Source organism: Alligator sinensis, unplaced genomic scaffold (genome assembly GCF_000455745.1).
Source record: "Alligator sinensis unplaced genomic scaffold, ASM45574v1 scaffold247_1, whole genome shotgun sequence".
NCBI classification, from domain to species: domain Eukaryota; kingdom Metazoa; phylum Chordata; order Crocodylia; family Alligatoridae; genus Alligator; species Alligator sinensis.
This window is the reverse complement of record NW_005842002.1, coordinates 2,537,575-2,549,608: the sequence shown is the minus strand read 5'-3', so window position 1 is coordinate 2,549,608 and position 12,034 is coordinate 2,537,575. Positions and strand designations below refer to the sequence as shown.

The 12,034-nt window shown below is 42.0% G+C and overlaps 1 protein-coding gene across 1 annotated transcript in view; it reads left to right on the top strand.

Moving 5' to 3' along the window:
* GABRA4 (gamma-aminobutyric acid type A receptor alpha4 subunit) overlaps positions 1 to 12,034 on the top strand; it is a 94,513-nt gene that overhangs the window by 82,060 nt on the left and 419 nt on the right. Inside the window, 1 exon segment of the mRNA XM_014519037.1 lies at positions 11,903 to 12,034. This exon segment is cut by the window's right edge and continues 15 nt beyond it. Coding sequence (XP_014374523.1) covers positions 11,903 to 12,034 — 132 coding nt within the window.

The window sequence follows — 12,034 nt, the reverse complement described above, 5'->3', positions numbered from 1 at the left end:
AAAGAGTGTATGTGGCCTGTGGGTAATAGTGTTCTGCTCAAATTTTTATTTTTGGTTTTTTCTTAGAAATCCTAGGGGAAAAAATATTATTTTTGTTACATTTTTCTTCTTTCTTCAACATCTCACCTTCTAATCATACCATATTCTGCTGTGGGAACTAAAGTCATAAATTGCACAGTTCCATGTAATTTTGGATTGTGTTATTAGTAGGATTCTAGGAAGGAGTACCGGGGCTTGATCTACAAAGGCACATAGGTTTCATAGCACCCAATGCCAAGATGCCTTGATACCTTGCAAAACCCATTGTTCTTCATTAGGTACCAAAGCAGTGAATGGGAAAATAGAGATGAGTAAGAATGGGAGGCTTTAGTTTACATGTTGCTAGACTCACGATATATGCAGACACTCATGAGGAAAAATCTTATGGTATCTGAGGAACAGTGTCAGAAATAATTGGCCCTTCTGTAGCAACATAGTTGAATGATTACCTTTGTGTCACACCCAGTGACAACAGGCAGTCAGATAAACTTTATGATAGCTAATATGGCAAAAAACTTGCTGTCATACTAGAAAGTGACTGGCTTGGCATCTCTGATTTGTTGCTAATACTGTTAAAGTCAGAAGGCAGAAATGTGAACCAAGATGAGGAACTAGAGGAACCATTTTGATGGTGATTTTTTTTTTTTTTAATGGTAAAATCATAGGAAGTTAGGATTGGAAGGGACCTCAGGAGGTCATCTAGTGAATCCCCATGCTCCAAGCAGGACCATCCTTACCTATATCATCCCAACCAAGGCTTTGACCAGCTGGGTCTTAAAAACCTCTGAGAATGGAGATTCCACAGCCTCTCTGGGTAACCTGTTCCAGTGCTTTACTATTTTCCTAGTGAGAGTTTTTTCTGCAAATGTTAGATGAGATATTAGGAAGTAGGCAGGAATGGTGGCTGATGGACCAAGAAGACAGAAGTTTGGAACAACCAGAGCTATTGGGCAGAAATCCTAGAGAGGAACTGGCTATTGCTGAACTATACTAAAGTTCCCTCAGGGAGACCACTGGCCCAGTGGAGCAGGATCAGAAAAGTTGCACTACTCGAGTCTTAAGGCATCTTTTCACAGCAACTCCAATTTATGTCATATATACAAAGAATGCTTGGTATGAGTGGATGATAAGACAATTGGATCAAATTTGAATAAGTGACTTGCTCTCTTCAAGCTGTCAGAAGACCGGTAAGTGCCTTTGGGAAGGAATTATTGAGTTTAAATCACAAAGTGCTGATTGCAGGACACCCTAGGACAGAGTAGATATTCATGGTTACTGCCTCTGTTATTCTTGCAACTGTAGATCATGATGTCTGTGAGGTTTGTGAATTCTGTATCACCTACCAACCTGAAGATCTTGCCAGTGTATTTGGTACCCTTGCCTCTGAGAGACCCATTTCAAGTGGATTGTGATGGACATAATGAAGCTTATCAAGAAACACTCAACTTTAGACAAATGTATACTGGTGGTGGCAGACTAGGCAGTGCACTTCCCAATACTGCTTTACTCAATAACAGCACCTGTTGTATTACCAAAGCTGTTCATCTGAGAGGGCTCCTACAAGGAAATTAGAGCTGATCAAGGGACTTCTAATGAAAGCGTCTGTGCCCTGTTACATATTAAAAATGTGTCTGTGTACTGCCTTGATTGAGAGGTTTACCCAAAAATCTAAAACAGATGCTCAGACACTTCAGAAATACTCAAGATGACATTTCAGAGAACCAAAGAAGTCCTGAGTAATCAACCAGAGCTAAAAGCACAGGATTTCCTGTCCATCCTGCAGATAGATCCTTCAGAACTAGCTGTACAGTCCTACCCCAGAAATACAAGAGCAAGGAATGTCTGGTGTTACATTTGAGTAGAAAGCTATTCTGTGGGAGAGTCTTATGCTAATATCAAGAAGTAGTGCATGGCAGTGAAGTGAGCAGTAGGTACCTCCCCCTATTATCTACTATGAAATCAGTTCAAGCTGATGGGCCATATGCCACTGATGAAGCTGCATACCATCAGATGTAAATATGTAGATAATGGGCTGTAATCTTATTCTGCATCTGTACTCACTTTCAGTGAATACAGAACAGGATACCAACATGAATGTGGAGGGGGAAGGTGGCTTCCACAAGAACACTTGTCCTACTGTTTGGAGAAGTGATATCCATGATAAGAGTTGATAGACCTATCTTGGAGCTAGTGAGGAAACAGTTAGCAGCTACACAATCAAGACACCAACTGTTTGGAACCACAAATAAAAGAGAGTGAGAAAAGCATTCGCTCAAGGGTTGGGAGTGAGCTAGGTGGAAGCTGGCTGGCTCAGTCACTTGCTAGACAAGAAGGCCATACAGCTTAGTAAGAAAGATTTCTAGAGGGGATCCTTCTATAGATACAGTGACTTGAGAAGGAGTATTAGGGCCTGATTGACCCACAAAGGACTATGCTTCATACTGGCTTTATAAACTGGACCCAAATAAATGAGTGTCAGGCCATGTCTTCTAGCCTGCAAAGGGGCAGGAGGTCCCTTTTCCTTCCCAACATATTGGCACAAAATGTAGGAGTGTGCTAATAATATTTGCTGATGACAAAGTTGGGAGGGAAACCTTATCATTACAAGCACAAATTAGAATATCACACCAGAAGAACAGGACTAACTTAGACTGAAGAAAGAGAAATGCAATAAAATGTAACAGAACAAAAAGCAAATGTATGTGCTTAGGGAATTTCTGCCACAAATATAGAAGTCATAATTTGGAAAGGCTGAAGAGGAGAGTCTTGGTTGTATTAGTCGATCCTAGGATGACTATAAGCCCTCAATTTGATATCAGACCTGAGAAAGAATGTCTTACATTTAAAAGCCTGTCTGACTTTCTCCCAACTACATAGTTGGTCCAATAGACAGACCTTCCTAAGAACTTGCCTCTCATATAATTTATGGACCATCATGGCTACAACATCACTCTTACACTACCATAACTTTAAAGAGACAGGAAAAGTACCTTTTCTCTCTTGCTGCAGAGAGGAGGATGTGAACCAATGGCTTGAAGTTGCAGCAATGTAAATTTATATTGGATTTCCAGAAAAGCCTCTTCACTGTTAGAATAGAGGGGCAGTGGAATAGACTGCCTAGGCAAGCGGTGGACTCTTCATCACTGGAGGTGTTCAAGAAGAGGATGGACAGCCACTGGTTGGGGATGATAGGAATTTTGCCCCATGGTCAGATTGGGACAGACTGGGGGAGGGGATTGCTTTCCTCTGTACTGAGAGGAGTGGCCCTTTACCCATGACCTCTTCAGTGTATATTAACAACATTTTATAGAAACAGGACATTGGCTGCCCTGGTTCCCCTGCTTTACCTGTGTTATGCCTATGTTATGTCAGGGTTGATGGTAGTCTTACATAGAGTTTAGATTATGGCTGCATGGAATGGTTTGGATAGGGATGATCCTGTCTCAGGCATGGGGTTGATCTAGATAATCTGTGGAGGTCACTTCCAGTCCTGTTTCTCTGTCTCTCTAAATTCAGTGATCTCAGGTATTCTTTCTTATGTTTAAATGGTTTCATTGTCTTTTTCCCTGTGTTGCTAAACCTGCACCTGAGAGAATATCATTGCATATGCCATTGATATAAGGTTAGCTTGAATTGTCTGTCCTTTTAGATGCAGTTAATGTGACTCCCCTCTAATTACACTTGAGCTGTTCCAAGCAGATTTGAAGCATCAGGTGTAGTTCATGGATCAAACTCCATGATCTGTTATTCCATATCTTGCTGTAACACTATGAAATTAAGTGTAATCTATTTTATGTTTTTATAAATGCAATTTGTAATCATTTGTATGTGAACATCTCATCATAGCTATACATATTTTTCATTCTCCTATAGCTCCTTTTGCCTTACAAGTGACAGTAGGTGGTGGGCACAAAGGCTAATGTCACTGCTGATTTGAAGGTGGTACAGACAGAGTTCTTTTTTCTTCCTGCTCCTCTCTGTTCTCGTCTTGCCTGCTTGAGCTCACTAGGGAAGTATTGGAGGCAGTTGCCTCAGTTTTCCCCATTGCAGCTGAAATCACAATATACGGAGAGGGCTTGGCAGCAAGCTAGTCTATGAAAATAGGTGAAAAGCATGAATTGTGACAGAGTTGCCTCCTGTTCCCCATATTGATCAAAGATCTGCAACTCATGAGTAGTATTCCACATTTTTGGTTTTTATTGAATTTTGGTTTGTTTTTTTTTTTTCCCACTGATAAATTCCCTGATATTTTTTTTTTAAGTCACTTGGTTTTTACTGATTTACACCTGTTTTTCAGTTCAAATCCCTGTTTGGGCCACTCCCCACTTGTGCTGTTTAACAGAGATTGGAACTGAAAAATTCCTGGTACTGCTAAGCTAAAAGTGGCCAAATGTGGAACGGAGGGCAAGAGGGTGGTGGTGGCCGTGGGAGGGTGGCTGGAGCCGCTGCCTGGGGGTTCAGGGCTCCGAGCTCTGACCCCGTCCCAGAGTAGGTGGATCCCACCTGCACCCTGGGAGCTCCAGCTTCAGTCCTGCCCTGGGTGCTTGGGTGCTGGGAGCTATGAGCCCCGAGCCCCTCTGGGGGCGGGGGAGCTGGCGGGAGAGCCTGGTCCCACTCCCAGTGGCAGGGGGCTGCACCTGGGTCCTCAGCATGGGCCTGCACAGCTGGAGACACTGCCCGGGGCCGTGGGACTCCTGGCAGCAACCCCAGGTAGGGTGGAAGGTGCCAGGGTTGGGGTTGGGTGTCTCATCCCCCCGCTTTCCGGTGCTGCCACCCACCATGAGCACCGGGAAGAGCCTGATGCTGCCGCCGGCCCCAGCCTGCAGTGGCAGCAGGCTGCAGCAAGAGGAGGCTGCCGCCCGCCTGGATCATCGGGAAGAGGCTCTTCCCGGTGCTTGGGGTGGGCGGCAGCCTGCTCTTGTCCCCTAGGAAGAGCTTGGCACAGACCCCCAGCCTGCAGCCCTCCTGTGGGGCACGTAGCAACAAGAGCTGCGCCCTTGCACCCCACACCCACTGACTGCTGTCCCTGCTTTGCTCCCTGCTGCAGCCCTGGGAGCGGCTGATTGGCTGTGCTGTACCCCTTCCTTTCCCTAGTCCCAGCCTTACTCCCTCCCTCCCCCATTGCCATTCCCCACCCCCCACCTTAAATCAATTTTTTCCCCCTTTCTTCCTTTTACTCCAGTTTCATCCTGGTTTTTATGTTTTAAAGATAAACCCACAAAAATTCCCAATTAAAAAAAAAAAATACAAACCGAGAATGCGGAACAATACTCATAAGGGACAAAATTCTTTTCATCTGGATAAAACTCAAATAAATAGATTCCCTGCTGGTAGAGGGCAGAGGCAATGGCAAAGCAAAATCCAAACCTCATCCTGAATCCAGTGCATCTGTGCTTCCCATATTCTCACTCCCCACATTCTCACCCCCAGCCTCTGTGCTGGGATAGTGGTGACTGCGGCCCTGCTATGCCTTTTATACATGTGGTTCTAGATCTGATGCATTTATGCTGTTGCTGATCAAAATGTTAGACTGCCATGTTATGGCTTCTCATACTAACCTATAAAGACTAGCATGCAAAATGTTTCTGTGGTACTTGGAGGAGAATGGCTGTGCAATGGCTTCAGTTGTCTTCTCACACCATTTAGGGTTGAAGACATTGTACAGATGATGTACTGGCTTTCTGTACTGTAGGTGAATTTCACTCAAGAAAGAGCCCAAACCAGTAACTAACAGAGTAGTGCATTAAATAGAAACAGATCCCACTTCTTTGAACCCTAGGATCAACCATTCTGCAACATGGAATCATTGGTTTTCACAGGGTGTGTCTACATGTGCAAAAAGACATACGAAAAACTAGAACTCTTGGTTCCAAAATGATACCTTTTATTAAACCAACTGGAAAATGGCAAGAAAATTGTCCTTTTCTGCAAGCTTTTGGGATCAAAGTCCCTTTGTCAGGCTCTGGGCAAAGTGTAGATGGTACAAGATGGAAAAAAGTTGCCATAGGTAGGAAATAAACTTCATTTTTGCACGGAGGGAGCTGAAGATGGAAGGCTGTCCCTCTGGGTCCATGAGAGTGTCTTTGTGAGCTGTGTTGAGTAGCTCTTTGATGTGTTGATCAGGTAGAATTTCTTCCCTGGAGGTGTCAGATGGCAGGCAGGGAGGTAAAAAACCCCCAAACCCAAAAACCAAAAAAACCTCCATGTTGTTTTGCAGTGAAGTTTTAAAATCCCAAATAGGCTAAAATTTGTCATCTTCCATGTTTCAGGGGCGTACTTGGTAGCCGTGTGCAAATAATGTACAAATAATCTACATGTGTAAATAATCTTGGAACAGTTTATTCTATGGTAAACTACTCTAGAGCAAACTACCACACTTCTACACATGCAGGGATACAGGAGCAGATATGCTGCTCCTAGCAGCAGATTACTCCTGCTCCCTGTGGCCCTGCATTGGGGCTCTGCAGCCCAGGGTGCTAGCCCAGGGGCCAGGAGACAGCTGTTTCCTGGCAGGGGCTAGGACATTGCTCCCTACCCTCAAGAGCTGCTTGCTGCTGGGATGGGCTCTACCACCAGAGCCCAGGGGAGTACAATGCCCCCCTGCCCTAGCAGCAGGGAGCTCCCTGCCCGTATTCCACAATCACCTGAGCCTGCAGTTGGGGTTTTGTAAATAAACCATCACTGGTACAAGCTATTGCAAATTTTCCCCATTCATAAACAAACACCCAAAGACAGGTCAGGTAACCAATGCCTCTAGGTATCCTGTTTGACCCTTCAAGGCCCATCACATTTAACTGCAGTGGCTGCAAAAAACACGTCTTCACATCTAAACAAATCCCAAAACAGGACTCAGGCAATTTAACAATATGATTGTCACCCTTTTCCTGCTTGTTTTGTTAAGGGTCTCCCAGCCAGGGCCCCACAACTGCAAGGCTCAGGCTAGAAGATAAGGATCTCCCAGCGCCACAATTGTGAAGCTCTGGTTCTGGTGGCAGAGCTCACCTGGACAGCAGGCAGCTCCCGGGGCAGGGAGCAATTTCCTGCTGCCCAGATGACCAGGAGCACATTTGCTCCTAGTCAGACTTCTATATGTGCACTACTGCACAGCAAGTAATCTCGAGTAAATTTGCTACTTGTATTTGCAGGTAGCAAATTTACTTGCTGTTGCACTTAAAAGTGGTTTTTTTTAAACCTAGTGCTTTAAGAATCGACACAACATTTAGTTGATTAATAGCAGAAATGCTTTAATAACAATATCACAAGCAAGCTACAAAACTAAGTGACAGAAAAAGACTCTTCCCCAATATAAAATGAGCTATTACAGAAAGTCCCAGTACATATTTAGCTGGAGAAGTGTTTTCTCACCAATGGAGGCAGGGAGGCTGATCCAGCTTGTAGCCCTCACTCATGGACTGGGTGCAGTGTGGCTTCTTGATCTTTTCTGGGCTGCACACCTTGCTGGCGGTTCTGTCTTGCTTTTTATACTGTTTTAATTATATAGCTTCAAAGCATTTTTCCTTGATGGTTGGCCGATTAAGTCCAAACAAAACAGGGAGGAAAAGGGTGACTATCGTATTACCATTGTTAAATTGCCTGGGTCCTGTTTTTGGATTTGTTTAGGTGTGAAGGCTTGTGTTTTTTGCAGCCACTGCAGTTAAATGTGATGGGCCTTGAGGGGTCAAACAGGATACCTAGAGGCATTGGTTACTGAACCTGTTTGGGGGTATTTGTTTACCAATGGAGCAAATTTGCAGTAGCTTGTACAGGTGATTTACCAAACTCCAGACATACATTGAATAGTTGAGACCTTTTGTGACACCTTAGATATTGGATGCCTGTTTTGGGAAGTGTGAAGATGTCATGTACAGGACATTCTACCTGTATTCAATGCACCTTTTACTGGCTTTGCTTGAAAAATAAATTTAGTCTTTTTTCTTCTTTAGTTGCTAGTTCAATTGAAATGTATATGTAGTTTCCTTGCCTTCTTTAGTTACACTGGCGCAGCCTTTTTCTCTGGCTTTCTTAGCTTGGAGAGAGACGTGTGATGAGTGTCAGGTCTCTGCTAACAATTTTCCTTTTAGAAGAACCATTGCTCTTTTATTATTTTATGGTATAGGTCTGGTATTGGATACCACAAGCTCCTCTCTCTCTCTTACACCTAATGGATTGCAAGCCATAAACGAAGTTTGATATTCTTTGTGGCAGGCTTGTTACCACAGCTGTCTTGCCCCAGTCACTGTCTTGCGTTTTTGTGCAAGAGACACTGTCGAAGCTTTGACGTTTCATAGCCAGCACTTGCAATTAGAGCAAATTATTGCACAGTAAGCATCTGCACCTATAGATAGTGATGCTGACTGTGCTGTAAGCTTGAGTAAAGCATCTTGTGTAGCTGCGCCCACAACACTTTTTAGTGACTTCCATTTATTTAAGCTTTGCTGGCCTTCAGTTGATGTATGTTTATAGGCTGCTAGGGTATTACCTACAGTATTGTCATAACAAATTTATACTCAAACATGTGCTATTTTAATTTTAATGTAGATATCTCAAAACTGGCTTTGTTTTTCATGGGTCCCAATCATGCAATCTCAATGTAGCCACATTGCACACCAGTGTACTATAAGGAATAGTAACTTATAGTCTCTATTTCAGATGGCAACAGTAGTGTTTTTTCAGGAACTATCATTTTTTCTTGTTTTTACACAATAAATTCATTCATTTCAAGACGTAGCAATATGGAATAAATAAATAAGGTGATTATCAACTGGCAGTAGAAAAGGGAGATTCAAAACCATAGAGACTCAGATAGATATATCAAAGTTGAACTGGCATATACTGCGTGGGGCAGCTTCAGATAAATTGAGGCTTTGCATATATCTGTGTTGCCAAATCTCCTAATTTTACTGCTAGAAACAGGATTTTGGCCTCTGCTGAAAGCAGTTTGGCCATGAGAGAAGAAGCTGCAGCCTTCAAGCTATTTTCAGATGGGTCAAGAAGGAAACGCCCTCTGATTGGCAACTTTCCTCACTTTCCTGCCTCCTGTGGAAGAAAAGGTAATCACATACGATGCAATAGGTAGGTGCAGCTCTCCCCCGTCCCTCCTCTCCAGAATCTAGAAAGGGTTTGTTTTTTTTATTTTGTTTGTTTGTGTTTGCTCCGTTTTTTGGTGGAGGATGTGATTCAATGCAGAAAGAACAGGAAGAGCTCAGCAGCACGAGGTTGCATTTTTCTCCCTCTCCCCCATTAGTGGAAATTGGTTAGACTGCTTTTTGTTCCTCCTTTGTTCCTTCTCTCCATCCCTGTAAAACTAGTCCTGGGCCTCAAGCCCAGATCTTATTAAAGTCATTGAGTTTTAGGTTCTAAAGGCACTTAGAGCTGGATGCACAAAGAGATAATGCTGACCATTGCAATGCCTAACTTTAGATTTAAAAATAGTGCTTTTCTCTCAGGTAAAAAGCCACTTTTTTCCATTTGAATAACAATGCCCTTCTTAAGGAAGTTATATATTTGTTAGAGTGAGCACTGCATGTTTAGTTTTAGGTGGAACAACGTCTCCTCCAATTTAAATTGCTCCAAATTTGCTGTTTTATTTAGAAAGAGCTTTACACTTTGACAACTTGTCCAGCAATTCTCCCAGATCTTTTCATCCCATGGTATTTCTTCTTCATTAATAACTGTGGACTATACTTTTGCTTAAGGTTTTGCTTTAATATCCTCTCCCACATTTTGAAGGATTATTGAGTTGTTTTGTTCACCATTTTTGGAATATTAGGCTGATGTCAATTTTGATCTGACCTAGAAAGGGGGATTCAGTTCTCTTATTCAAGTGAATAATCAGACTAGTTTCTTTCAATTCAGGCTGCAGCTAAACAATTATTATTTGCTGCTGTGAAAAATAGTTTCCCTCTTCCTGAAAACATCATATCATACATTCAGTCTTCCAATCCCTTATAGTGGGGAAGTGTTAGAGTCAACCATGTGTCATGGCCAGACCCATAAGAAAGCTGCTGATGTGATTGTTAATTAAATATTGTCATTAGCTAATGTTTGTGCCTTGTAAGGAGCAGTGCAGTATATACTGGTAGTTCATTTTCAAGGTGGTCATAGTCTACAAAATATGCTGCAGTCCTGCTTTCCCTACTAGGATGGACATGGATGAGGGTATTGGCATTCATGATCGATTCTGCTGCAGTTTGTCCATTTTTAGTGATAATAAATAGTCACATGATTTTAGCGATCTATTGTATCTGCTGTAGAACTGCTTGTTTCAGCTTCTCAATCTCAGTTCAGTGCTCTATCTGTGCTTTTAGCTGGATTTTGTTAGCTGACAAATGAGAATGCTAGTGGTTTGCTTTTGTTTATTACAACATAGAGATTAATTGACTGTAATTATTTGGTGAAGGGATATGAACTTACATTTCACTTGGTTAAAGATTTCAATGCTAGATATTTTTGATATTTTAATGCTTATTTTTATTAAAAAGAAATGAGATGTACAAGCTTTTAGCTTTCTTCTGTTTTCAACAAAATGACAGTTTTGAACTGAACAAAATTCAGTTTCATGTAAAATAGTTACAACCTGCTGCCAAGATGAAATCCGTGCTATGAAAGGGCACACGGAATAGATAAAGAATAGTTTACAGCCATTTGTCTTTCAAATAACAGTTATTTTAAATCATTATTTTTTTGTCTTGTTGCAAAATGTCATTTTAAAGTTGCTGTGAAAGGTGGAATGCTGTCATCAAGGAAACATCAGCATTTGCCAGCACTCACAATGGCCTCCAGGAGAGTGCAGTATTACAGTATCTTTAGGCCACAATGTGGCAACTGTTTCTGGACAAATATTTAAAATGTAATGACAACACCAGTAGAAAACAGGCCAGATTCCGTGCTTTATGCAACATCATTGATACCAAAGCACTATAAACTAACTCTTTTAAGTTTGGGTTTGAGCTGTTTTATGTCGTCAAAGCAGTGAGAGCCCACCAGTGAATCTGATCCCAGAGTTAAAAATATTACTGTGCTCCCCTTACTCCCCCAAAAGGGAAACTTAAACAACAAGCTTTAGGTTATAGACAGAAGTAACAATTGTATCAATATCAAATTATATTGATATACCAAGTAACTGTTACAGCTGCATGCTTCTGTAGTGATAGACATGTAGCAAGTTCTTGCAATTTTAACCCTATTTCATTCAAGTTAGCCTGACACAGATAACTTGTAACCCCTTTGGGGCATCCAAATGTAAGAGCTAATGTGCACTCCCAAGTGGCAAGCCCACTCCTTTTTTACAATGGTTAGAAGGCAGGCTTATCCATAGTCTTACAGTAAGGTAGCCAACTTGAATTGATGTTACTTTCTGCTGATAGTTTTAGATATGGCTATGTTAGTATTATGGCCACACACAGCCTATGGCCAGATACAGACATTACAATTTTACTGGTATAAGTGATCAGAAGCCAGTCCATTACAGAACAGAAGTTTGGCTCACAGAGGCTGGTTTAAAAATGGCAGAAGATTTGCTCCTCCCCTCCCCCACAACTTCCCCAACCACAGGCCAAATGTGTGTTCTGCTTGCTACTGATCTAAACTGTGCGGCTTACCGAAAACTGCATAACTTAGATTGATTCCATCTCAGGCTTTTTGAATGCCTGTACCTAGCCTTATAGGAGTTTTCTTGCTGACAGTTTTTTATATACAGTTAAATCCAGGTTCATAAGTATGCAGTATTTTGATCACTAAGCTCAAAGATAATTTCGATATTCATGACTGTTATTATATTAGGTCTCGTTTAAAAAGATTCCATTATTTCAGTTCAAGTGCTTTAAAATTAAATTGATTAATATTATTTCTTGAAACTTTGCAGAATACAGATGCCAATTCCAATGTGAGGAAAAGAACAAATGCCACAGTACAGTTGGAAGGTGATGGTGGGAACCGAACTGACACAGGAAACAGTTCCATCCAACCTTCTACTGTAACTCAGGGGTCTTCTGAC